Here is a 27608-nt window from a genome sequence, read left to right as displayed (position 1 = left end):
CGTGCATGACCCAAAGAAACCCCCGCTGAGCGACTCGATCCGATCCGCTGATCCCCGACCGCGCTGACGCAGATACCATCTTTCCTTGCACTCCGAATGCTCTCCGGGCGTTTCTTACCGCCCATATACCTCGCTCCTCTCTCCTCTCTCCTGCCCCTACCGCGAGGAGCAAAGAAGAAGGAATATTCTATCCGAGACAGCTATATGACCGCACTGATTTGTCTGCTTATTGTTGCCGTTCCCGTCTCCTTGTTCCCCGATCGTGACGATGACGCGACCGTACCCGCGGACATTCCTTCCCGCGAAATTCGCGACTCCGGCGTACCTTATTCCCTCGGCGAACAGCATCCTCACAGAACGACAGAGACGCCGGCTGATCCGAGGTACACTCGAGGGTTCGATGACTGTTCCCGTTCAATGATCAGCCGACGAAGCATCTTAGACACACCTGAACGTTCCACTGAAACAGCCAAGAATTCGGAAGGTAAGACATCTGACAGTAGCTCGATTATGAGCGTGACGAATAATCCTTACGAGGATAGAGAGGCTATGCAACCGGAAGTCCCCCGAAAAACTAGTCAAAATTACACTTTAGACCTTTCAAAATTTTATGTTAGAAACTGTGTACTATATGAGTGATAAAAATCTGAGCCAAAACTTGGACAATCCGTCTTAAGAATTAGTTTTAAGAATTAATGTTTATAGATGCGTGTACTCACTGTTTTTGACTTTAGCTCGATCATGACTCGAGTATGCAAGTGCATGCGTGCATCGGAAGGTTGTCGCTGCAACTGCTTGCTCCGAGACAAAGAAAAAAGAGACCACGTGGCTTTAGTATAATAACTGACTTTAGTGCAACCGTTGGTAGATGGATATACTTAGAGACGAAGCGTTTAGTCTCTCATCGAGCTGCAATAGCAAATTAATTACAGACAGCTAAAGTATCTCTTATTACTACCTGAAACTTTAAAGTCCTCCCTTTTTCTTCGAAACCAGACTTTTCAAACTGGTCGTCGCAGGGAGGGAAAATGACTTACGCCGTTATGAAAGTAAGAAAATTGAAAATGACAACTTCCTTTGATTTTTCTGGTTTCGTTTGGACTCTGTTTAATTTTATGCGATAGATGATTAATCGCAACGAGGTCTCGAGGTACTTAAAGCCGGCCACGGTGTCCGACGTTGCGAAATAATTAAAAAGTCAAATTCGTTCGGAACCGACGCGCCGAAAACGTGCGTTTCTCTCGCGAGACAGCGGACCGGCTATTGTTTCGTCATCACGAGCGTACGTCCCGTGGCACGCCTAGGCGGTTCGAAAGCAATAATTGATGGCACGCACTTTATCAATGACGGGCCAAGTCAGACTAATTACTAGGAAGATCGATGCGTTTGGCCAGCGATTATGTAAGCTCGAAAATCACCTACGTGTCCTCCATATTCGGTTCCTGAAGACGTCATCCGTGTTTACGTTACACGTGTCGGTTGTCAAAGAACGAAACCCTGAAAACTAAACATCATTTTTCATTAGAAGTTCCCTTAGATCTCGCTAAGAACAAACGGTTTTATGTAATTTACCTATTTTCAGAAACCTTGCTTAGGAGAGTTAGAGAGACCACCTAAAAAATATAATATATTTGTTGGACTATAAGTTTAAAAAACTCTTTAAGATATTCGTAAACCTGAGAACTATGTGAAAAATTAAATACCGTGTGGTTCGATGAAGTCTGATTTGTTCGACAGGAAGTGTGCGTGTTTGCTCTAGCGAATCGATTTTCCGATTCGTCGAACGATAGTTTGTTGATCGAGATGTTACACTGTTGCGATGGTTTTTCAATAGTACCACCGTTCCCTCGCCGATTCGATACACTGGCTTCTGGTAGTCACATAAACCTTGGTCGCTGACGTGACTGAGAATTTAATGAAATGAGACATGCGCGCAAGTCGAATCGAAAAACTAACTTTCTCACGATTCTTCGCATGCATACCGTGACTTCGGCGCAACAACGGCCCGTAGATTTATATTGATTGCGCATAATTATATCCTGGCGACCGACAAAACCAACGTCGGACCCTCTCGTTGCGATTTATCGTTAACGCGCACCTCGCTCGCTGCGAGATGCGACTTTCCTCGATTGAAATACACCGATTGAAACGTGTCAATTAATTCCCGCTCTTCGCTCAATCCTCCTCCATTTCAAAAGCGAATTTCTAAACCCTCCAAATCCGTCGAACGTTAGTTAATAAAATAATCCAACGGAGGTGAACAACATTTGCAAGATAGATCTAAAGCGGACTTAATTTTCGTGCTTACGCGCAATTCTGCTGCCTCGGGAGTAATGAAATCAACAAGCAAGCTTTTTAACACCGGTAGTAACAGCTAATCGCTTGCACAGGGCCGTTACTCTAGGCCAGGGTTCGGCAACCTGTGGCTCTTTAACTAAATTATTATGCCTCTTCGTAGGAGACGACTTATTCAAATAATTACAAGAGAACGCGACCAAGAAGTCTGATATATTATACAGCGATTGTTAAAAATTACAAGGGCCAACGAATGACTTTCGATCGCGTTTGGTCGGTTTCCCATGTAATCGTTCGCGATTACGAATGTGTTTTAATTGCAGGTTCGCGTGATGGTTCTGGACAAGAACGACGTGGCGCCGACCTGGGGTCCCGGCACCTGGAAGTTCAAAATCTCCGAGGAGGCGCCCCCCAACACCGTCGTCACGGTCCTGAAAGCGTTCGATCCGGACACGATAGGGACACTGACGTACACCCTGGTGCCGAATCGTCCTGGGGGCAACCAGGACAACCACGAGACCGACGAGACCGAGAGCCAGTTCAAGCTTCATCCGACCACGGGACAACTGACGCTCGCCGAGGCCCTCGACAGAGAGACCAGAGAAAAATATGTCCTGAAAGTTCGAGCCGATGATGGATTGCAACACACCGACGTCACGTTAACCATCCAGGTAGATTTCTTTCCCTCGGCCCAATTTTTTACTCGGGCGAGCCCGAAACTCTCGTGCAAGTTCTGCTTCTTCGATTGATTATCCGCGCTAGAAATAAAATGGTCGTACGGTTAAACGTTTGGACCGATAATCAATAATCGAAGACGATTTTAGATTCCGCGACTACCTCCAGTTCTGTTGTTCCTTGCTGAGGATAGGGAAGAAACAGTTGCGCGGATTTTTCTATATAAACCGAGTTCTTTCGAGTCCCGTTGAAGGCTGATTATCCTGTAATTACACGGTATGCTACTGTTATCTCGGCCATTATGATCCCTTGTCCCGTTATTCCACCACTATTGATTATTACCGAATCAATTAACAATTATGATAAATTGATCTTGGGAGAGACACGCCACTGTGCGCGCAACAACAACGATGTTTTCGAGGACGCGTTACCATGTTTGGCAGAAGTGTGATTAGAAATCGTACGGGATTACAGTTCCACGCCTCGAGACACGGAACTCCGGAATTAACCTTCTCGATATTCTTCTTTTTTTAAGTATTAATCCCTTCGCACGTCCGCCATTGGACACGATCTCCCACGACGCAATTCGCTGGACATGTAACAAAGGGTGAACAATGTATAGATTAGGGAACGAGTTGAGACGAGAGATCAGAGAATAGAAAAATGACTTTCCCTGAGAACTGTGGTCCTCGTCTGCAGCGAGGTATCGTCGAATCGCGCGGTTTCACAGTGCGTTCCGCCTTATAATTCATTACGCTGGCGGACCGAAACGATTCGCGGCGATAAAAAAACGTCGAAGAAGGGCGGCCCGATCATTTAACGATGGTGGAGGCGATCCACGGTAGCAGCGAAGGCTCGGCCAGCCAGGGCCAGGGTCCTTCGGAGACAATCGCAAAAATTATCCTTATGACGTGTAATGGCTGGGAATTCTTTTAAGGTTCTCGCTGACCGCCGTCCGCTATTCTATCCGGGTCTCTTAAAGGCAAAAGGAATGCCAGTCCCGATCATAGCTCGCCTCTTTGGGGCTCCATGAAAGAGGCCCGCTGCCGACAGTTGCGGAATCTGCCCCTTCTGGCCCCTTATACCCCCCTCCCTCTTCTCCCCGGTCGACCTTAGAAGAGTTTCTCTCCTCCGACCTCCTCCCTCCACCCCGTCAAGAATCTCTCCTTCCCCCCTCCTTTCGTCCTTCTCTTCTCTCCTCTTCCTACTTCCTACGTTTCGTTCTCTTCCTCCCTCTGTCGTCGTCGACCTCTTCCTCCTCCGCCCCCTCCTCCACCTTCAAGCTCCTCTTCTTCTTCTTCTTCGTCTTCTTCTTCTTCTACTTGGTCATCGTGGTCTCTACTCTCCTTTCGGTTCTCTCCTCGTCATCCAGCGCGTCTCGGGGCAACCGTCACTTTTTGCAAACGTCTCCGAACCCTCCTTAATCAAACCGTGCCCACCTCCGCTTTATTCTTTTATACCGCCACCGCGTGTCGATCCCACTCGACGCTGGAAACCTGTTCACCGGACGTACACCGGGCGACTTCCGAGCGGCCCTCGAACCAGAGAGACGTCCGCGGCACGCACCTTCCCCCCACGGATAGAGAATCACTATGGAGAGGAGCCCTGCCACTTACGGGAACGAGTTGGCCGTGATACGATTCCACACGGGGGCTATCGACGCGAAAAATCCGTCCGCCGAAAGTCTCGGGGGCATCGTGGAATTTTAACGGACGAACGGGACCCGTGGAATGCACCCGGCCGGATACTGCGCACAGAAACCTCGATTGTCGCGTAATATTCCGGTCTTATCGGCTACATTTCCCTACCACGACTCGCACGGCGTGCTGACTTGGCGCGAATGGTTGAACGATATCGCGCGACAATCGGTCAACCCCTTGCGCGCACCGATAACGGGCCGAAATGTTGCGCGCGCTTCGCGGCCGCCATATTGAAAAGCTAACGAAAAACCACGCGAATTTCGAAACCATCGGGAAGCAAACGGCCGAGTTTCACAGAATATAATACAATCGCAATAAAACACAGATGAATTAAACAGTTCCTGAAACGTCGACGAACATTTTTCGAGCGGCGGTGTGAAATTAAAAAACGAAACGAACACGACCGGCTGTCCCGAGGTCTGATTGAAATATGTTTATTCAGGAACGACGTTGAGTACGATCGAAAGAGTACAGGAAGCGGTCAGCTTCGATTCCGAATTGTTTATGTTGACTCGCTACCTTTCTCCTCCCTCCGATCGGGCCAGGAATAATGGCGCTCGCGTGATCGTCGAGAATCTTCTCGGAGAAAGATCAACTAAACGATTCGGAATCGCAATAGTTATTACAATCATTAATCATTTATGATTCAAACCCCGTAAAACCCTAGAAACAGTTATATGCTTTTTTTAATCGCCGGAGATTTGAAGGAACCGTTTTGTTTTCCAGGTGACGGACACGAACGACAACGCGCCGACGTTCCAGAGCACCGCGTACTCCTTCGACGTCCCGGAGAACATGCCGCGGGGGAGTAGGATCGGACAGGTCGTCGCGACGGACGCCGACGCCGACGGTCCCAACAGCCAATTGAGCTACACGCTGATATCCGATTGGGCGAACGACGTTTTCTCCCTGAATCCCAGCACCGGAGTGTTCACGCTCACGGCCAGCCTCGATTACGAGCAGGTTCGTTAACACAATCAATTGTAGCGATATCGGGCCGCTCCGTGCAACGGTATTTAGAAAGTGTAAAGGGTATATCGCGTGTCCCAGCAGATTTTTTCCATGGCTTATGGCTTTCACGGTGTCTCGCTTTCACGTTGATGTTTGAATTCACCGTGCTCGGCCGATTACGAGACGCAACCATTATTTCTAAATCGATGTTTTCCCGGCATCGTGAGCACTGACGAGGAAAGCAGACGCTGACGATGGCTTTGACGCAATTAGGTCTAAATATCACATAGCTTGCGCTTTCGCGATGACGAAACACTAGATGCAATCGTCGTTTTCAATAGCATTATTCGGAGCCAAAAGCCATGGAAATCCGTCTCGAAACCGGAACGTCGCGAGGAGAGTTCATTGTCCGATCTTAATACTATCAAACAATTAATTATGAGAATTCTCGTAAGAACGATTAGGCGTTCCCTGTCGGAGGATTTGAGCGACAGGATTTTTGGTACGGTGGTCTGATCGACAGAGGATAGGTCCACGTACGGTAAAACGACGTAGCCTGCCCGAGGCAACGATTATAACCACGAACACGCCTCTACGTTCAAGCTCGAGCGTACCTATTATATTAGCTTTTGACTAGAAGGGAACGCTAGAATTTAGGGTTTAGCGCTAACAGTCCGACAGATCGATCAACAGACGTTTTTAATGGCTGCTCGCTGTCTACGCTATCGGAGACAAGCCATAGTTATACTACAAGCATATACGCGTACATTCTGATCGATAGAATCGCCGGCGCTTTCCGATCTCGACTGTTCGACCCACGTACTCGTAATTCGATTCCTCGATAATTAAAATATCGATGAAAGAACAAAAATTGTATACAATGAGGTGTGCACGAAACAGCATAACATTTCAGAATTAATATCTTTTAAATTAGTCTAACAAATAGTAACTCTAGACTGTACATCAGTTGTTATAAAAAACACGAGTGTTATTATAGTATCGAAGTAGCTATGCTGGTTCCACAAATTTTTCGAACAAAGATGGCTAACCGAATAGCAGGCTACGCCACTGACGTATACTTTACGATACACCGTGTAACAGTGTTGTTACGTAGGAACGTTGGTCGCATTTAGGCGTGTAGCAACAGGAAAAGCACGGTAAAAGACGAGCTGCATAGGGAGAAGGGCAGTTTATAGAACCCTTCATCACGGCAGTGCCTTTCCAGATCCAGGGCGGGATCATTACTAGACTGCGAGAGCATTTCACGGTTCGGTCGGGAAGATCTGAGCGCACTGGAAACAGAGAAACAACACGGTTATTTCCACGAAACTCGTATTAGTCCCCGGCGCGAAATGGCTAGGTGCCGATCGCAAGAGAACTCGATACAGGCGGAAGTGTCTAACAAGACCAAAAAAAACAGGTTTCCGTAAAACTTCAGGCTCTCTCTCGAGCCGTTCCCCTCGAACGAGTCAAATTTCCGACACAATTTCTTGCCTCTCTTTTGTCTAGGAAACCCTATGCAGTTTGGACCTTAAACCGACCATTAATTATCATTTGGATCATTCGATCGTCCGTAGATGGGGTCAAGTTTCAGGAACTAACCCCCTAACTCATATGGCGACTTGAATATATCAAGTTTGTAATGCTTTCTACGACGCAAGTTAAATATACAATCCGTTTGTTTCAGGTGCAGCACTACATCCTGGTGGTCCAGGCGACGGACGGCGGAATCCCGGCGCTCTCGTCGACGGTGACCGTCTACTGCAACGTGGTGGACCTGAACGACAACGCGCCGATCTTCGGGGCTGGTCCCCACGCGACGGACATCGTCGAGAACACGACGATCGGCACTCCTGTTCTGACAGTGGCTGCTCAGGACCTGGACTCTGGCGACAACGGCAAGGTGATTTACGCCGTCGCCGGTGGTGACGAGAACGGTGACTTTGGGGTTGCTCCTAACGGCACCCTCTTCACTCGGAAGCTGCTCGACAGGGAACAGAAGCCGCTGTACAATTTGGTCCTCAGCGCCACCGACAATCCTTTGCCGCCAGCTCGACCACTGTCGACCACCGTGCAGGTTCGTTGACTCTCGTTCCAACTGTGGAAAACAAGAGAATGTAAATTTATTCAAATCGACCGGCAGATTGATCTTTCGGGCTGTGAACGCTGTTACGTGCACGTGTCGTTTGTAACTTAAAAGATTTCGTTACGGGGAGTAGGGTATCCTAGTTACATCTGATAAAAAGAACATAGAGCCGCGAGTTAGGCGATCGATTTGTTAAACGAGGTTACCAACCGGACTCCCGTGTTCTTTTTTTCGCTTTCGGAATGGAAAGAACGATCCAAGTACGAATCACGCAGGAGATCAATCTTTACTTATTGTTCTTCTAAAATAGAGAAGTTATCTATCCAAGATTTTCGGATTTTCGGAATTTGGAAATGGCCTGATCGACAGGTGACCGTGGTGTTGCTGGACGTGAACGACATGTCGCCGGAGTTCATATCGCCAACGAAGATTTCGATAATAGAAAACGCGCCGAGCAACACGGTGGTGATGGCCATTAAGGCGGTGGACAGGGACGAAGGACGAAACGGATACGTGGAGTACTCCCTGGAGGACACGACGCTTCCCTTCACCGTGGGCCCCGTAGACGGGCTGCTGCGCGTATCTGGCTCGTTGGATCGCGAATTAAGGTCAAACTACACCTTGGAGGTAACCGCGAAAGACCGCGGTGAACCACCGCGATCGTCCTCGACCACAGTCACTGTCACGGTCCTCGACGAGAACGATAATTCACCGGTTTTCGACCCGCGACAGTACTCCGCCACCGTCGCCGAAAACGCCAGCATCGGGGCCAGCGTTCTTCAGGTTTGTACAAATTCTTCCACGCCACCTACACACAAGGGAACAATCAGTCAAGTTTAATCAGAATACTACTTATTTATGGTTTAACGACACTCGACGATTTATATAACCGAGAGTCATTAGTTTGATGTGCGACTAAAACAACACCGTTTCGTATGCGTTCAATTAACGCGACAGTCGTCGAAAAAAAAGAACAGAATTATACTAGTAATTTTGAGTATCACGATAGAGTCCTAACGTGTATAAATCTTCCACAAAAAGGTGGAAAGTGACCGAGGCACGCTGGTGTGAATTAGTTTGTTTGAGGAGCGTCGAATAATATTTGACGAGGCCTGTGATCGAACCGTAGGTGTGAATCGACCAGGGTTCCTCGATGACCCTCGCACTCTTAAATGATTTACTGCTCAACGGAGGAACTCTAAGCGTACCTCAATAGGGAAACGATAATCGCGAGCTATGATTAATACAAAATTAACAGTTACCATAATAAAGAAATGGAGCAATAGTCAATTCGAATAGAATGGATAGAGTCTCGTGTTTGAATCGCAGGTGTCTGCGATGGACAGAGACGAGGGCGCGAACGGAAGGGTGAGATACAGTATCGCGTTGGGCGACGATAACCGGGACTTCACCATCTCGGAGGACGGCGGGGTCATCAGGGTGGCGAAAAACTTGAACTTCGAGCGCAAATCCAGGTACCATTTAACGATTCGAGGGGAGGATTGCGCGTCGGAGGTCGGAGAAACGCCCCGTGGCGACACTGCCCAGGTCACCGTCACTGTCCTCGACATAAACGACAACGCACCCGTCTTCTTGGACTCGCCGTACTTGGCCCACGTCATGGAGAACATGGTACCACCCGGTGGAGGATTCGTCATACAGGTAATTCTATAAAAAAATGACAAGTGTCGATTGGACCATATTTTTGGCTAAGAGTTCTTTTCAATTTTGTTAATTTTTAATCTAGAACTAACTGAATATTTGCAAAATTACGTGGTAGATTATTCCGTAATCCCAGCTTCGAGCATCCGAATATCGGATTTCCATAATTTAAGACTCTGGTTGACTTTTCTTTAAGAATCTGGTGGATTTGTTCTTTCACGATGATTTAACCCTTTGCACTCTGTTCCACAGGTGAAAGCTTACGATGCGGACACACCACCTTACAACGACCAGGTGAGGTACTTCCTGAAGGAGGGCGACACCGATTTATTTCGGATCAACGCCAGTACCGGGGACATATTCCTGCTTCGACCCCTCGACAGGGAACTGGTCCCGGAATACACCCTCACTCTGGTGGCCATGGACACTGGTAAGTTGTGTATTTTGGTTCACGAGTTTGGATCCTGTAATTCCAATGACAGAGTCTAATAATAATATGTTGAATCGTTAGAGCATGGGGTTGTAAATAAATATGGAATTGATCGTGGGTACGGCGTTGAAAATCGTAGGAAGGGTTTAAGTGGGGTATAAAAATGTAGACAGGAAATTCAATACGAGTAGAAAAGTAGGTTCGTAAGAAATAAGGGACAAAGGAATGGCGCGCAGAGTCGTATTCCCGTAGGACCTTTTGGACGCACTTTAGGGGAACGGCTAAATAGGTGTGTACCTGGCGTGATCTGCACAAAGGCTGGCATTCAAAGGGTAGCCAGTATTCTTCGGAGAGAATATTTTTCCGGCCATCGCGCTGACCGGTCTTAGCCTCTGTGTAAACTGGTTGCGAATTAGCGCGGACAAAGGACTTAATTATGTTGGGTTTGGCGCTTTGACTAACAAAAACCGAAGGACGTCCAACGAAAAAACTGATTCTAGTGCCGAAAAGACGCATTGCGTACTTTATAACGCACGCAATCGCGGTTATGAATTATTCGGGCTACCTATTGGATTCGTTCTAGAGTTGTAGTAGACTTCGAGTTGTTCTTCTAAATAAAATACTTTTATTCTCGTCCTGGAAGGGTTGAAGGGATGCTCGACGGACTGTCACCCGGTTAATAGACGAAACAATAGACGGACGATGTATGGGATGGATTTAAGTAATGAGCGGTAATATACAAATTGGATATAAATTTGTGGGTTGTTCGATGAGATTCTTTAAGCGGTGGGCAGTTCCTCGTCGAAATCTTTTTTATCGTTCGTTCCTCCGACAGAGTCAGTAGTCCCCTTCGAGGGTGCCCCTCGCCCCCGCCATCGCCGAGCAACCCCTCCCCTCCCCCAGTCGGTTGGGCCAGGCCATCGGGCCCCCGATGGCCCAATCGGTCCCCGCCGAGGTAGACAAGCCCGCAGAGTTATGACGCGCGATTATGATAATCGCTCTCAAATGCCTTCCTCTGCCTCGACGCTGCACTCTCTTTCTCCCCACCCTCCACTTTCTTCCCTCACCTTGTCCTCTTCTCTCCTCTCTGGGCCCCCTCGCCCCTCCCCTCTGTCCCCTTCCGCGCCAGCTTTCGCTTCTTGGACGTTTTGGAACCTCTCTCTTCACAGCCAAACGCCCTCTCTCTCTCTCTCCCTCTCTATCCTCCCTCCCCCTCTTTAAGAAGAGAGAGAGAGATCCCACTCGCGCCCGCGCATTATATTCCTATTTTATTCATACGCGTTATGGCTGTCGCGTATGTGCTATCGCGCGTACGCCATCGGTGTCCACCCGAAAACGCGTGTCCCCCATCAACCGCTAAGGGTCCAAAAATCTTCTGTCAAGGCCCTCGAACGATGGAGCAGAGCTCCCATTGCATTGTTAGTACGCGAATTGGAGAAAATTTAGCCCTATCAGGGAATCCTGGAGCGTTTCAAGAATGGAAAGTTAATCTCGAGAATACTGAGGACGTAAGAAGACGGAAGAGGGGTTGTATGACCCCTTTGCCCGTTGATTAAGCATACGGTATAAGGAGAACACGTCTCTAGAGTATGTAAGGTCCGTTTCTGTGGGATTGCCCACCAGGGAACGCCGCCTATGGTGGACCACACCATTGTGCCCCGCAATTGTTGTGTCTGTGCCCTCCCCGTGAGAGGTCCACGTGATTGAACGATATACGCTTATAGAGGCGCGTGGCCCACGGCCACGCCACCGTGGGTACAATGTACCTGCTGCAATCAGAGAAATCGGGTCCCTCCGGAGAATAATGGCCTGTTTTAGGCGGCGCAATTAACTCGACTTCGCCTGATACTTCGTGAAATCGTAATTTGTCTTCTTTAACGTTAGACGATCGCAATCTCGACAGACGTTCGAAGATTTTGGAAAATAGCGTGCAAATAAACTAGTTGCAATTGCGGAACATCGCCAAAACGGGAATGAAAATATACATACGCAGAAAAGGGAAGAGAGAAACACGTCGAACACGCCTGTATGACACGGTATCGGTAAAATAAAAAGATCGTTCTTCTCGCTAATAAAAACAAGGACCAGTTTTGGATCTCGATAAAAGGTCGCCGAAATTCCAGCGCCGAATTCGAATAAACGGAACGACCTTTTACGCGCTGGAGTTCGCGTCGTTTATGGTGCTTCGATTAGCAGAGCACGTTTGTGTAATCATAGAACGATCAATCTACGATTAGCGAACCCGTTTCGCAGGTTCTCCGCCGCTGACTGGATCGGGCATCGTTAGGATCGTCGTGCTGGACGTCAACGATCACAGTCCAGAATTCACGAGGCAAGAATACAAGGCGACGGTCACCGAGAACTCAGCTTCCGGTACGTGGGTCGCAAAACCCCACGCCACGGACAAAGACGAGGGCCTCAACGCTAAGATCAGGTGAGGGACCCAAATTCTAAGACTCCAGGACATCTGGGGGAGCAGGTACTCAAGAGAAATCGCACCTCCACCCCCTGCGGTGGCTTACAAATACTCATTTCGGTAACCGTAACTAGAAACAACCCCCAATAAAAATGTTTTTTACGAACGTGAATTTCGTACAGATACAGTCTACTGGGTGAGAAATCGGAACGGTTTACCGCGGACCCCGACTCGGGGGAAGTTTTCACCCTGGTACCTCTAGATCGAGAACAAACCGCCGTGTACCATTTGACGTTGGTTGCCCAGGACTCTAGTCCAACAGAGCCCAGAGCTTCTGCTGTGAATCTGACCATCCTCGTGAAGGACGTGAACGACAATGCGCCCAGGTTTTCCAGTCCAAGATACACGGCGTACGTGCCTGGTGCGACCAAACCAGGTAAGCTGGAACCTAGTAGCTCGTCTCTATCCCGTATCCTCTATTATGGTAGCCATTTGCATTTGATGAACCTGAAATTAGAAATATGTTAGCAAAGATAAAGACCACGTTTTACCAGATAAGGGCTGAAGCATTAAAGAAAAGCTAATATCTTATCTGTATAACCCTTACCCTCGATCATGATGACCATTTGCATTTGATACACTTGCAATTAGGATTATGTTAGTAAAGATAAAGACCACGTTTTACCGGACAAGGGTTGAGGCGTTATAGAAAAGCTAATAATTTCGCGCGAGGCCCAACACGTTAAGTAACACAGAAACTTGAATGTAAACATGTGACTCCGATGTTACTTCCTTTAAAGGGGATTTCGTGTTCGGCGCGAAAGCGGTGGACGACGACGACGGCGAGAACTCCCGGATCGTCTACCGTCTCCAGGGAATGGACGCTGAGAGGTTCGCGATCGACTCGAACAGCGGCGTGATAAGAGCCACGCAGGAGTTGGCCAACGACGAGACCACGTACCAGTTGCAAATCCAGGCGTCCGATTGCGGCGCGAGGCCCCAATCTGTCACCGCCGACTTGGTGATACATCTGTGGGAGAGGCAGCTGTTCCCCAGCTTTCGACCCACCATGAACACCAGGTTCACCCTCCCGGAGGACGTGCCAGAGGGCAGAGCAATCACGAAATTGAGCGCAACTACACCGAAAGTTGGGGTGGCCAGCAATCTTGTCTATGGAATGGCTGGTGGAAACGTTGGAGATGCTCTGAAGATCGATCCTCACACTGGAGAGGTTCGTCCTAGTCCTGAAAAGACCACAATTATTAAAGGAGGATCCTAGAGACTTCCAAACATTTAACTATTGAGTAGAGATTTAAGATGCAGATTTTGCACAGGTGTTAGTCGCGTCTGGCTTCGATTACGAAACCGCACCGTACTACGAAGCCTGGATCGAGGTTCGCGATTCGGACACGCCAGCTTTGAGGAGCGTCGTCCAACTCCTCGTCAACGTCACGGACGCCAACGACAACGCGCCTATAATGGAAGCGTCCATTTACAACGCGACGGTGCCCGAGGACGAGTATCCGCCATTGTTCGTCAACAAGGTCTTCGCGAAGGACCGCGACTCTGGGGAAAATGGCCAGGTGTCTTATTATTTGGTCAACGATTTCACGGAAACTTTCATGATAGACTCGGACACCGGGGAAATTAGCACCAACGCGAAACTGGATCGCGAAGAGGTAATGATAGGAGCCATTTTGTTTTAAAATCGAATTATAAACTCTTTAACAATTTTATTATAAATCTCCTATTAGATTGCTTCCTATGAGTTAGTGGTGGAAGCCCGAGACCAAGGTCAGCCATCTTTAACAGGCACAGCTACCGTACTGGTCACTGTCCTGGACAAGAACGACAATCCACCGCATTTTACGCGTCTGTTCAGCGTGAACGTGACGGAGAACGCGGAGATCGGCACGTTCGTCATAAGGATAACGAGCAGCGACCCGGACATCGGTCAGAACGCTAATGTGACTTACAGTTTCACCGAGAATCCCGGAATGAAGTTCTCCATCGACGCTCTGAGCGGCAACGTGACAGTGGATGGACACTTGGATAGGGAGGAACAGGACGAGTACTTGTTGAAGGTACTTATTAATAACTCACTATATATAGGAACGGAGGGGTCGGTCGAGCGCTTGTGAGAACGACAAGAGCGTAGCCCTCTGATGGCGAGTACGGAAGGTGACGTTATTCGAAACACGTTAATTTTAGGTGGTAGCAGCGGACGGAGCCTGGGGGACATCGACGCCCCTGACGATAACCATTCAGGACCAAAACGACAACGCACCGGAATTCGACGAGGAGTCTTACCATTTCCATTTTCCGGAATTGCAACCGCCTGTAGCACACGTTGGCCAGGTCACCGCGATCGATCGCGACAAGCAAGGACCCAACTCTGTGATATCTTACAGCCTCTTGCAACCCTCCGACCTCTTCACCGTGGACCCAGCGACCGGGGACGTGTTCAGCAAGAAGACTCTGCGCTACAAGCATACACATCGTCCATCTTCACCAGAGAATCTATATTCTCTGACGGTGGTAGCTACTGACAACGGGAAACCTCCTATGTCGTCTAAAACCGTGATCTACGTGAGCGTCGTAGACGCCAACAACAACGCCCCCAAGTTCGAGCAACGATCTTACCTCTATCCTGTCCCCGAGAACTACGGGGTTGGGAAACGCGTGATACAGCTGGTGGCCAAAGACGACGCCGACTTTGGCGTCAACGCCGAGATCAGTTATCACCTGGTGAACGTGAACGGAAGCGAGTACTTCTCCATCGACGAAACCACCGGATGGATCTACGTTCGTAAGAACCTGGCCCACGTGGCGGTCGGTACGACGTTCTTGCTAAAGGCTCGGGCCATCGACAAAGGCGTACCACCTCAAAAAGACGAAGTCTCTTTGAGCCTAGTGATATCCGGGGAGAACAAACACGCACCTACCTTCGCTGCGGTTAGCTACCAAGTTAGAGTCCCCGAAAACGAACCTGTCAACACCACCATCCTCACCGTCAGCGCCACTGACGGCGACGACGGTCCCAACGGCATGATAAGGTACAAGATATCCGCCGGAAACGAGAGGAACGAGTTCTTTGTACACTACATCACCGGAGCTGTGACTATACTGGAGCCTTTGGACTACGATTTGGTGCAAGAGTATCGGTTGAACATCACCGCCACGGACTTGGGATTCGAACCGAAGCTGGCTGTCGCTACACTGACTGTGAACGTGTCGGATATCAACGACAATCCACCCACGTTCGACCAGAAGGTCTACGAAGCCTTCTTGCCTGAGAACTCTCCGCCCGACAGCTTTGTTTACAAGGTACTCTACAAACACAAATAAAATACAAAGAAAAAAGACAATTTGAAGTTGGAGATCAGACTTTTCTCTTAATTAATCTAACTGAACTACTTACATATACACTCTCTAATATATAACGCTCTTAAGTTAGCACCGACTTTCCTGTTGACGGTTCCAGAACCGTCTGTTCTTCGTCACACTTCCGCTTTCTTTTCTCGCATCTTCCAAGCCCCCTGTCGCTTTTTTCGCATCAACTCACACATACTGTCGGCAACTCAGGACCCCTAATTATCTGTTCAACATTTACAATATTATATACCAATTTTGGGACCCCCACAATCGATACAAATAAATAAATAATACTTCTGAAAATGTTCAGGTGATCGCTCGGGACATCGATTCTCCAAAGTATGCGGTGGTACAGTACAATATCCTGGGTGGTACCGGAAAGGAGCACTTCCGAATCCGCGAAGACACAGGCGAGATATCGTCTCTGATCAGCTTTGACTACGAGGAGGCGAACGAATACACCCTGGACATAGTAGCGGCGAATCCCGACTCGAATCCCCAGATGGTGGGCTTCACGACTGTCCAGGTGCACATCACAGGCGTGAACGAGTACTATCCAAAGTTCATTCAGCCGGTGTTCCACATGGACGTGTCGGAGAGCGCCGAGGTGGGCACTTCCGTTGGCCTGGTGCAGGCGACCGACCAGGACGCAGGGGAAGACGGACGCGTTTACTATCTTTTCGTGGGTTCATCCAACGACCGCGGGTTCTCCATTGGCTCGGAGACTGGCGTGATTCGAGTATCGCGTAGATTGGATCGGGAGACCCAGAACAGAGTGGTGTTGACCGTGATGACGAAGAACGGAGGTGGTATCAGGGGCAACGACACCGACGAGGCTCAGGTTATAGTCTCGATTCAGGATGGAAACGATCCACCAGAGTTCTTGCAAAGCGCGTACGACGCTACAGTTTCTGAGGGAGCCGTTCACGGGACTCGGGTCCTCACCGTCAGGGCGGTGGACAAGGACATCAGACCGCAGAACAATCAGTTCTCGTACTCCATCATCGGCGGTAACATAGGTCAAGCGTTCAAAGTGGACCCCCAAACCGGAGACATCGAGACTGCCAAGCAGTTGGATCGCGAAACGATTCCAGCGTACGATCTGACAATAGGCGCCATCGACACCGGTTCTCCGCCCCAGACTGGCACCGCTGTCGTCCACATCGAGCTCCTGGATATCAACGACAACGGTCCTGTCTTCGACCCACCGGAAGTGATCGGTTATGTGAACGAGAACGAGCCTGCAGGGACGATTATAATGACCCTGAGTGCCACCGATCCCGATCTGCCGCCGAACGGGGCTCCGTTCACGTACAGACTGGTCGGTGGCAGACAGGGCGACATGGTCACCCTGGACAAACACACAGGGGTGTTGAAGACTACCAGAAGTCTGGACAGAGAGGCTATGCCTCAACTGGATCTTGTGGTTCGTATTTTAAAATTGCTTAAATATACCAGTGTATTACATTTGAATACTTCTGCGTAGATCGAAGTAGAGGACTCTGGAATCCCACGAATGAGAAGCGAGCACACGATAACGGTCATCGTCACGGACCAGAACGACAGTCCATCGTCCCCCAGGTCGGTCCACGTGATAGTTCATTCCTTCAACGAGCAGATCCCGCTGGGAAAGATCGCAGACGTGCACCCTAACGATCCAGACATTACTGGAAGCTACTCCTGCAAGATTCTTCAAGGAGCTAATTCCAAAATCCTTAGCATCCCTGCTGCTTGTGATCTTCACACGAAGAAAATAACTCCAGGTCAGGGCAGAGCAAACAAAAGACTGCTAAGTATTTAAACAAAAATGGGTCTTGACATTCTTATACCTGTTGTAGGAGTTGGCTACTCTCTGAGCGTTTCCGGTAATGATGGTCGCCATCCAAACGTGGTGTCCAAAGTCACTGTAGAATTTCTGGTCTTCACGAACACCACCATCGAGAGCAGCGTGACCCTGCAGGTCTCCAAGCTGAGCGCCAAGGATTTTTTAAGCCAGAATTACCGCGCTCTCTTGGATGTCCTGCAGGAGGAGATCGACGTGGGCGACACTCTGAAGATCTTCAGTCTTGGAGAGAACGCATCCGACTTGAACATCCATCTTGCAGTGGAATCACCTCTAGGTAACTTTAACTCAATGTTACTCATAATATTAACTCCATATGATCTCTCCGTTCTTATATATACCTTCCTCTTCGCAGGTTACCGTACCAAGTACGAGGTGACCGAATTACTGAATCGAAATCGTGACAAAATTCGATCTCTCCTCGAGGGAACGACGTTCACCGTAGGGTACTCGCCCTGCAAGCACATACCCTGCGAGAACGGAGGCACTTGCAGCGACAAGTTGGCCATCTACGATGACGCCAGGATCACCGACAGCCAGGCATTGATCCTCACGTCGCCAAGGATGATGCACGAGATGACCTGCAAGTGTCGAGACGGTTTCACGGGGGAAAGATGCGAGAGGAGACAGGATCCTTGCTCCCCAAACCCCTGTCTACTGGTAAATAACTTTACAATGATGATAATTACAGGTTGTTCGTGGTCTTGAAGCTAACGATCCTTAATTTGTTGCCCAGGGTGGTCAGTGTCGACGCTTGGGGTACGATTTCCAGTGCACCTGTCCGATAGATCGCGAGGGAAAGCTATGCGAGCTGGAAAGAGGCGACGCCTGTGCGAGCAATCCTTGTCGAAATGGTGGTTCTTGCAGAAAAAGTCCCGACAGTTTCAGTTTCTTCTGCTTGTGTCGTGCTGGGTACAGAGGAAACCACTGCGAGGCGGTCACCGATTCTTGCAGACCAAATCCTTGCCTCTACGGAGGCTTGTGCGTGGGAGAGAAGCCTGGGTAAGTTTCCTCCATTGATTAATTTTATAGTCTATCGCAGAATAGTCATCTTAAATTCCTGTTCAGGTACAGATGCAGCTGTCCAGAAGGTCGCTACGGAAGACACTGCGAGCGATCCACCTTTGGCTTCGAGGAATTGTCGTACATGGCGTTCCCGGCCCTGGACTCGAACACGAACGACATTACAATCGTGTTCGCGACCACGAAACCGGACGCACTGTTATTGTACAACTATGCCCCGCAAACAGGTGGACGCTCGGACTTTGTAGTGCTGGAACTCATGAATGGGAGGGTAGTGTTCTCATATGGGGGTGCAAGGAGCGCCATTACCTCGATTACTATCAAAACTGAGCACTCAGTGTCTGATGGGGAATGGAGGAAGGTGACAGCAACCAGGAACGGACGCGTGGTATCTTTGAGTGTGTCCATGTGCAGGGAACATGGTGATATCTGCGACGACTGTAGACCTGGAGATGGCACGTGCTATGCAGATGACGTTGGACCAACCGGGTCAGTAGCATCCTTCAGGAATAGTCTCTGGTTGAGTTGCTGAATTAACTTGCTGATGAAGACGAAGAAAACCTGAAAACACCAAGCTAATCAATGGAATTGTTTCTTGCAGGACCCTAAATTTTAACAATAACCCTCTTTTGGTGGGAGGACTGGAGAACGCGGATCCGGTGCTCGAAAGGCCGGGGCAAGTGCATTCTGACGACTTCGTAGGATGTGTGCATTCGGTTTCCATAAACGGCAGAGCCCTAAACCTGTCCAATCCTCTTGCATCGCGAGGCGTCAAGTCTGCGTGCGTCAGATCGAACAAGAATCCCTGTCTGAGGGACGCGAAGGACTCTGTTTCCGTTTGTGGGGCTAACATCAAGTGTTACGACAAGTGGCATCAAGTCACGTGCCAGTGTGGGTCGCTGAACGCGCCTAATTGCGAAGGGGCTCTCGAGCCGGTCACCCTTAGCGAGGGTGGATACGTAGAATTCAAGGTGAGCGAGAATTTTAAGGTGACTTTATTTGGACTAAATGGAACACGATACTAGGTATTTGCACTTGTTAAGAACGCTAAAATTGAAGGAAGTGTTCCCCTAAGTGTGTATATTATTAGTGATGGCTAAATAACTTTAACTTTGTACAGATTTCGGAAAAGCACAGAAGAATGCAATTATTGGAATATCTCTACGGAGGGTCTACTCAATGGCACAAAAGCAGAGCGACCAGAGCAGTCAGCGAGGACACCAGCTTTATAAGCAACTCCTCTCCGTTCAAAACTATTGGTATAATGTTTAGAACGGTGAAAACCGACGGGATTCTCATATACGCGGCTACCAACAAACACTATACATCCGTGGAGGTAAGAAAGTAACAAATTAACCCGTTCACTGTCTGGTCTCTCAGTGGTGTACCCAATAGCATGATACTATGGCCCGTATAAAGGTCAGAGACAGTGAACGTGTTAATCCAGTAAAAAGAGAGAGTAGAACGTTTTCTAATCAAAATATCGACCATTGCAGCTCCGTGGCGGGCAACTGTCTTACACGTCCCTGCTTGGATCACCTGTAAACATGTCAGCCAACATCGAAGGAGGCCTAGCAGACGGCCACTGGCACAACCTGACCCTGCACTCCTACTTCCGTGGGCTGAGACTGTTCATCGACGGTGTCCAAACCGGGGAAGAACTAGACTCAGCGGGTGTCCACGACTTCCTGGACCCCTACTTGTCCGTCCTATCGATCGGCGGAGTTAGCCAAGACCTGTACTACGCTCACAGCGCTGGCGCCAGAAGTTTCGAGGGTTGTTTGGCTAACTTCACCATCAACAACGAGATCCAGCCGTTCAACGGATCCGGCTCGATCTTCAAGGAGGCGCTGTACCACGGGAAGGTGAACACCGGGTGCAGGGGACCGATCGGGATCAGTGCAGCGGCCACGGCCGATCCCCTGAGCATCGGGATCACCCTGGTGATAGTTTTCTTCGTGATTCTATTAATCGCCATTCTGGTCAGCTTCATCGTCTTCCGTTTGAGACGACAAAATAAAGAGAAGTCAGCCCCCTCGGTGGTCAACAAGAACACGAACGCTATAATGACCGGAAACCCGCTGGTGGGCGCAGGGAACGACAACCTGATGTCCCGCCACGAGAACACCTACATCTCGGACACGTCTGACCTACGGGGAGTGGGCCATATGGGCCCAGAATTGATCTCGAAGAAGTACAAGGAACGCGAGATCAACTCTACCACGGAACATCGTCCCCAGAGACCGGACATTATCGAAAGGGAAGTCACCAAGTCGCCACCGATCCGAGACGAGCATCCTCCGCTACCCCCACCCGCCCAAACATCCTTGCACTCTCACGAACATAATCAAGAGCCCGACATGCCGGAGCATTACGACCTGGAGAACGCTAGCTCCATCGCGCCTAGCGACATCGACATCGTCTACCATTACAAAGGCTATCGGGACGGAATGCGGAAGTACAAAGCCACGCCCCCGCCCATCAGCAATTACACTAATCATCACAAACACACGGGTCAGCAGCACAGACACGCGGGCCCGTTCCCGCCGCGTGCCCTGCCGCCCCCCAACGTCAGCCAGCCGACGGGGCCTACTCAGAAGTTGCTCCAGAGCACCCCGTTGGCCAGGTTGTCGCCCAGCAGCGAGCTGTCCGCCCAGCAACCGAGGATCCTGACGCTGCACGACATCAGCGGGAAACCGTTGCAGAGCGCGCTGTTGGCGACGACCTCCTCGTCGGGGGGCGTAGGAAAGGACGCGTTGAACTCGAACAGCGAGAGGAGCCTGAACTCGCCGATCATGAGTCAACTGTCAGGATCGACGGCCAGTCGAAAGGCCCCTCAATCGAACAACGAGAACTCCGTGAACAACGTGTCCTCGGGCCCCATGGGCCTCACCGCCGAGGAGATCGAGAGACTGAACTCCAGACCGAGAACCTCGAGCCTCGTGTCGACCCTGGACGCCGTGAGCTCGTCCAGCGAGGCACGGGGCCCGCCCACGCACGGGCCCCTGCACCTTCACAGACGACACACGCCGCCTGTCGAAAGGCTCGAGCGCAGGAACTCGTCCACCACCGACGAAAGTGGCAACGACAGCTTCACGTGCTCGGAATACGACAACACGTCGCTGGTCGGCGACAAACGGTCGGACAACCCGTTCGCGAAGCAAGACGACGAGGAGGTGAACCAACGGAGCAACGAGTCCTCGCAGACGACCAAACCACCGCTGCCGCCCAACGTTAACTACGACGGGTTCGACAGCTCGTTCCGCGGCTCACTGAGCACTCTGGTAGCCTCCGACGACGACCTGTCCACCCACATGGGCGGACTGTACAGACCATCCAACAACGGATCGCCGTCGACGACCACCACAGCCCTCAGCTGGGACTACCTGCTCAACTGGGGCCTCAACTTCGACAGCCTCGTTGGCGTGTTCATCGACATCGCCGAGTTACCCGACAGTGCCAATCGTGTTCCAAGTACGCTCAGACTGCCGGCTAGCATACCCAAACCCTCCGAGGAATACGTTTGAACCGACGCTTTAGAGAATATTCGCTTATGGTCGGATCCGGAACTCGATTGACCGCTCACGATTGCTTCCCGAATTACATGAGAATTTTTCAAGCCCAGGGGAGATTCAATCTTGTATTTATGTGTATCAATAGTAGACTGCGGATCTTTATGCAAATCTTTTCTAAGGCTTCAGTAAGACTTACTAGCAGGCCCTGCTTTAGACGACGGGACATTGGAATGTACATATAGGAATGAAGGGGTCAGTCGAACGCTTGCGAGATAGACAAGAGCGTAGACCCCTGACGGCAAGTACGAAAAGTGACGTCACAATAGAATTAATGAAGTGGGAGCTTTGCAAAGGGCTGTTTCAACCCCTAAATATAATAATTCTGTAGTTTTGTGAGAATTAAAGTTTCCCATAAGTGCATAAACATCCGCAGTCTAATCATTAGTTACATCAGTGGCTCAATAGATATGTTAAAAATGTCTTAAGAAACAGAGAGCTCGTGCGCGAGTGGGACAACCTCTGGAGCGGTCAATTAACTCCGTTCGAACTTAAAACCGTCGGACAATTTTCGAAGAAGCCTACGGAAGTGTGTTAAACGTAAACGTACACGCTGACCAAAAAGAATCAATCGCGCGAGAAACAATTAGCGTCGACCAAACAGCTAGTGGAACAGTGAACGCGAACCATAAACGTTGTTAGACCCGTAAGCAAATCGTTACGTTTTCCTGTTTCTTGCCATAATGATAGGAGGATCTTCGAGACGATTTATCTTTTATCCGTGAATCGAATTTTTTGTTCACCGCGTCCGAATGATTGTGCATTTTGTAAATAATTTACGGAAACGAGACTCTCGCGATCGCGCGATAGGGATACATTTATAGCGGACGTGCTTGCCGTCGAATCTTTAACGAATTTAAAAAAAAACACTTAACACTTAAATATTTCGCGATCAGCCGCGAGTTCTCGCGGAACTCGCCGCTGACGGTGAAACCAATTGCGCGACTGTATCGCGAGCAACTATAAATAACTATTAAATACCAACTGTATATAAAGTACTTTAACGCTCTGTGCCAGATAATCTCGATACAGTCGCGCAATAACGATTTAACGTCGAAGGGAGATGAAATTAGCATCGTGCTAGCGCTTTTTGCGTTCCTCGTGGTAGTCGCGACGACTACGAACCGTTCGTTCGACGTTCTCGCAAAGTCCCCGCGAGATTTCACACGAAATTTCCAAATCGCGATGCGTTTTCTTTTTTATTTTATCGGATCGTCGAAAACGTCGAACAGAGCGCAACCACCAGACTGATTTTTCCATGCTCGAAGTGCTATCGTAGATTATCCGTTCACCATCGATCGTCAAAATTTTGTAAATTACCGCGTAATTGTTTGTTTGTAAATATCGTACGCCTGGTCTGTACAAAATGCGTGAATGAATGTGCGTGCGCTACTTTATCATCGATCGTATTTGTAATAAACAAGACATTTGTAAAAAAATAATAATCAACGCATTTTTACTGTTCCAACCCTTACGTACCTTCGACACAGTCGTTCATTCATTTATTATTATTAAATGGTAAAAATTCAAAGGTGAAACTGTGCTCTGAACGCGCTTCGATTCTACTATCGATTCCACATTTTGTCTCGACGAAACGACAGGCTGTCAAATATATGACCATTTCGCGAATCTACAGACGCGACAATAATCTATATTTTCAATAGATAAATAGGGACAACGAATTCGTAGAATAATTCGATTACTGATATACATTTCTGATCGGTTAGCATGTTCAGATAATGATATCTTCATTCCCGTCGTACGACGAAGAGCTTTTGAACAGCGCCTATGCGAACATTAGTCTGATCGCCGACAAAGCTTGGACCTTCGACGCGGGGGATCCCTTTCGAAAGTTAAATCGATCTTTGTGGGTTCAGGTAAAACATACGCGATTACGGTGACTTCCTATTTTAACTATAAACGCCTAACGATGTTTCACTTTGCACGAAGCTATTTCAAACCAAACGAATCGCAGAGAATTTCTTTTATATTTCAAAGTATCAAAAATTACGTAACAAATATATTTAACAGTCCAACTGGATATTTTTAATATCGACAGTGTATTTGTCTAAAGAAATATAAAATAGACTACAAACTCCGACGATTCATTCTGCAATAGAATTGTAAGCTGACTGCAAGATACAAAGGTACCGGAAGCTATCGACCTAGACGTGTTAACGACGTAATTCCGGACTCGCGATTGGCTACTTATGGCGATTACGAGTACAACGAGGACCGCGAGACCATCTACAAAGCGAACGACGATGCAACGTCCGTTCCTCTGGCGAATTTCTGCTGGACGGAAGTCACCGAGCCCTGGATGCTACCGGAAGTGGAGGAACGTTTCGCCTGGTTAACCGCGAGCGGGGCGCGATCGAAACGTGAATTGTTAGCGTCTCAGAACTTCTCCATGGCAATTGTGTGCAACCCTTTGCACCCACAAACTAATTATACAGGGTGTTCGGCCACTCCTGGAAAATTCAGTACAGTCGGAACTTTAAACATTAATAACTGTTTAACGAAGCCTTCATCAACAAATTGGTATTCTTGATTTTCGTCTTATTTTGGTCTCTAGAATCCCCCATTAAAACTTTTCCCAGGGGTGGCCAAACACCCTGTATAAGGATTTATAGATTTTTATGGGGAACGCTTCCAAGTTTCCAATATGGCAGCGCAAAGGGTTGAAATACTTGTGATTTCGGGACAACGCAATCGCTATTTCTGTGCTCTCGTGTTACTTTGCGTTAACGTACACACGGGAAAATTGATTTTGCCAAGCTCAGCGATGAGGGTACCGGATCCTGATGACACATCGAAGATTGGTCGTGGTTTCCAGCTGCGTTGGGAGGACTCTGTACAGAGTCAACGCAGAATCAGGAAGCTGAGTCCTACGGAGAGGAGACCTGGGACCTGTCAGGAATCAAGAAACGAATCTCGATTAATCAAGGATTCGAACATAATCGGTAATATACTCTTAGAAAAATTAAAAAAACAAGTCCATTTCTTTCGGTACGGTTGCTGTTGTTTTTCTTAATAAAAACGATCTGTTTCAAGAGTCGGATACGAACCAAAAGCCCGACGCGTGTTACGTGCATCGGCGTTACACAATCGAGAATTCCATGGAGATGCAGCTGCACATTCGAGTGACCAGTGAGGCAGTTCGCAGCTTGTGGAAGCTGGGAACCGTCCATCAACAGTTCACTCAACAGAGAATGCGTGCACAGTGCCATCAGCCACAACAACCCGCCATTAATCCGCGAGAACAAATATGCCAGAACAAGGAGCGTCAACAGCAATTCTATTACACGCTCCAGTATCGACCATTGATACTCAGAACAGAGTACCAAGCTGGACGAATCGAAAGCTACGGAATGGCCAGGAAACACCTGCCGCCGGTACTCAGCCCGGAAGTACCAGAATTCTTCCCGAAAGTTCCGGTGACGCGGTTCAGTGGCAACAAGGAACAGAACAACAGTCGTATGCGGTATTTCCCGTCGCTAAACGAAAGGAGTTACCAGAACGAGCTGTTCCCTTACAACAGAGTTCACGAGACTGGGACTTTATATCAGGTTTGCAATTAAACACGATTCGGCCATGTTGGATTCAATCCGCCATCTTTCAACTAAAATTCTCCGACTTCTAATGACTCTACAGAGCGAGATAAATTTTTTCAAGGTTCTTTTTCGCGACTAATTTGAAGGGAGAACTCTCCCCTTTGTAATGGACCCTTAAAAGTCGATGTACGATTTTTTATTACCGAGTTATCGTAGTTTGAACGGCGCGCCACCGGCATTAAAGTTACCCAAGGTGCGCGACAAGGAGGTTGCACGTGTTTTGTCTGCATTTCAGAGCACTGGAGTGCCTTTGTTACCGGCCACAGACGCCACAACGTTTATCAGACCTTCTCAACAATGGTACCAAAGGATCCCACCGCCCACGCAGATACAAATATCCACCGCCTCGACGCCAATGTGTGCATCGGTGCAACCATTACGCGCAACGACCATCACCCATCATCCCCTACAGGTGCAATATGGTCGATTTTTCTTACCAAAACTGGTACAATTCTATTTAAGATATCTTGCGCCGATTTTCGTGGGTGAATATTTTCTAAAATAATTTCTACTTCGATACACGACGAACCTGTTCCTCGAACTGCAGGTGCAGGAGAGATTTCTGCAATCGAATCCGATCCCGATACCGGTCTACCAGCACCCGATAGAACTCTACCACGAGACGGGCCAGAAAAGGAAGAACCAAGGCGCGGATTTTAAGAATTTAATACTATTAACGAGGAACGCTATGAAGGCGCATCGGGGCCAATCGAAAGGCGCGCAAAAATCCAGTCACGTTCTAGAGACGAAGAACCGGAAGTCGGAGACCGAGGTGATCCAATGGCTGGACAAAAGTTGTCCGCCGAAAACGAACAAGTTCACCGCCACGAACGCTTTGGTCACCGAGCTACGCAACTTCGAGGGCAAAGACAGGAAACCGTCCTTATCGAGGAAAGAAAAGAACAGCTCTAAGAACGTGGAACGCGCGAAACCGGAAATGGGGATCCCTGTTCAAAGCTCGAGCGCGAAATCGACTAATGGGAGGGATAAGAGCGATATTCGGAGCAGAAAAAGACTTTACAGGGACGTTTTGGCGAACACTGTGGCGAACCAAGCCATGATGGAGAACGTGTTCGAGAAAAGGTACGATTAACAATATAAAAGACTATCATAGAGACCGATATGCGATTGATACCAGGTACGACGAGCTAGAACAACAGGCGATGGAGCAATACAGAACCTCGGAGGAGTCTTTGGCGCTCAAATACCAAGTACGATATCGTTCACCTCGACTCTTTTGAACCAGAGGCGTCCAAGTACCTTGAAAATACAATTTCAGCTAAGCTTAATTATTCAAGCAAACTTTATTAACAGAGTTTGCTTGTAATAGTACTTGGACAACTCTGGTTTGAAGATCTCGTCTCCAACTAATGATGAATGAAGCTTTGACTATTAAAAAAAGGGGGAACAATTTGACCGTAGGAGCTCGAGCGTCAAGCAATGGAGCAATACAGATGCGGGAACGTGCCCGACGATGGCTCGTTGCCCCACGCATCAGAGGATCGCGAAGAAGTCGGTGACAACTCGAGGAACACTCCCCGGAACACGAATTGTTTCGACGGACAAAAGTGTTCCGGTTTCGGGCGCTGCAGCCCCGTGAATTTAAACGAGAAAGAGGAACTAGGTTCGCCATTTTCTTTTCATCGAATATGCTTAAAATTAACAGAGACGAACACTTCGCGATACTTTACAGAACAATTATTAAATTCGTATGGATGAAGTGTTCTTCTCTGGGGGTTTGTTTTTATCTTCTCATGCACAGTTAAATTATTAAAAAATGGATATTTCTAGCGCAAGAGTGTCCCACAGATATCGATACATTGCTTTCTACTGTTAATTATTCTCCTATGTGAACGTTCTTAGATCCTTGTCCGCAAGATCAAGATAATTTCACACAGATCGAAAATAAAAGCGAAACGGACGTCCCTTATCGATCCTTGCCTAACAAAAATAGTCGATCGACGAG

At 48.7% G+C, this 27608-nt stretch overlaps 1 protein-coding gene across 1 annotated transcript in view; it reads left to right on the top strand.

Moving 5' to 3' along the window:
- Positions 1–21983, top strand: part of Ft (cadherin-related tumor suppressor fat) — a 68665-nt gene extending 46682 nt beyond the window's left edge. Inside the window, exons 2-23 of the mRNA XM_076779367.1 lie at positions 2619–2774; positions 2814–2966; positions 5397–5633; positions 7309–7647; positions 7888–8490; positions 9037–9369; positions 9622–9799; positions 12053–12233; positions 12398–12651; positions 13016–13456; positions 13557–13894; positions 13970–14299; positions 14427–15542; positions 15901–17016; positions 17077–17353; positions 17432–17710; positions 17789–18093; positions 18170–18435; positions 18502–18945; positions 19058–19427; positions 19577–19792; positions 19953–21983. Of these exons, the coding sequence (XP_076635482.1) occupies positions 2619–2774; positions 2814–2966; positions 5397–5633; positions 7309–7647; positions 7888–8490; positions 9037–9369; positions 9622–9799; positions 12053–12233; positions 12398–12651; positions 13016–13456; positions 13557–13894; positions 13970–14299; positions 14427–15542; positions 15901–17016; positions 17077–17353; positions 17432–17710; positions 17789–18093; positions 18170–18435; positions 18502–18945; positions 19058–19427; positions 19577–19792; positions 19953–21983 (9963 nt within the window). The remainder of the gene's footprint in view (positions 1–2618; positions 2775–2813; positions 2967–5396; positions 5634–7308; positions 7648–7887; positions 8491–9036; positions 9370–9621; positions 9800–12052; positions 12234–12397; positions 12652–13015; positions 13457–13556; positions 13895–13969; positions 14300–14426; positions 15543–15900; positions 17017–17076; positions 17354–17431; positions 17711–17788; positions 18094–18169; positions 18436–18501; positions 18946–19057; positions 19428–19576; positions 19793–19952) is intronic.
- The last annotated feature ends 5625 nt before the right edge of the window (positions 21984–27608 follow it).

Source organism: Colletes latitarsis, chromosome 12 (assembly GCF_051014445.1).
Source record: "Colletes latitarsis isolate SP2378_abdomen chromosome 12, iyColLati1, whole genome shotgun sequence".
NCBI lineage: Eukaryota > Metazoa > Arthropoda > Insecta > Hymenoptera > Colletidae > Colletes > Colletes latitarsis.
The sequence above is the reverse complement of the archived record's forward strand: the minus strand, read 5'-3'. Positions and strand labels throughout refer to the sequence as shown.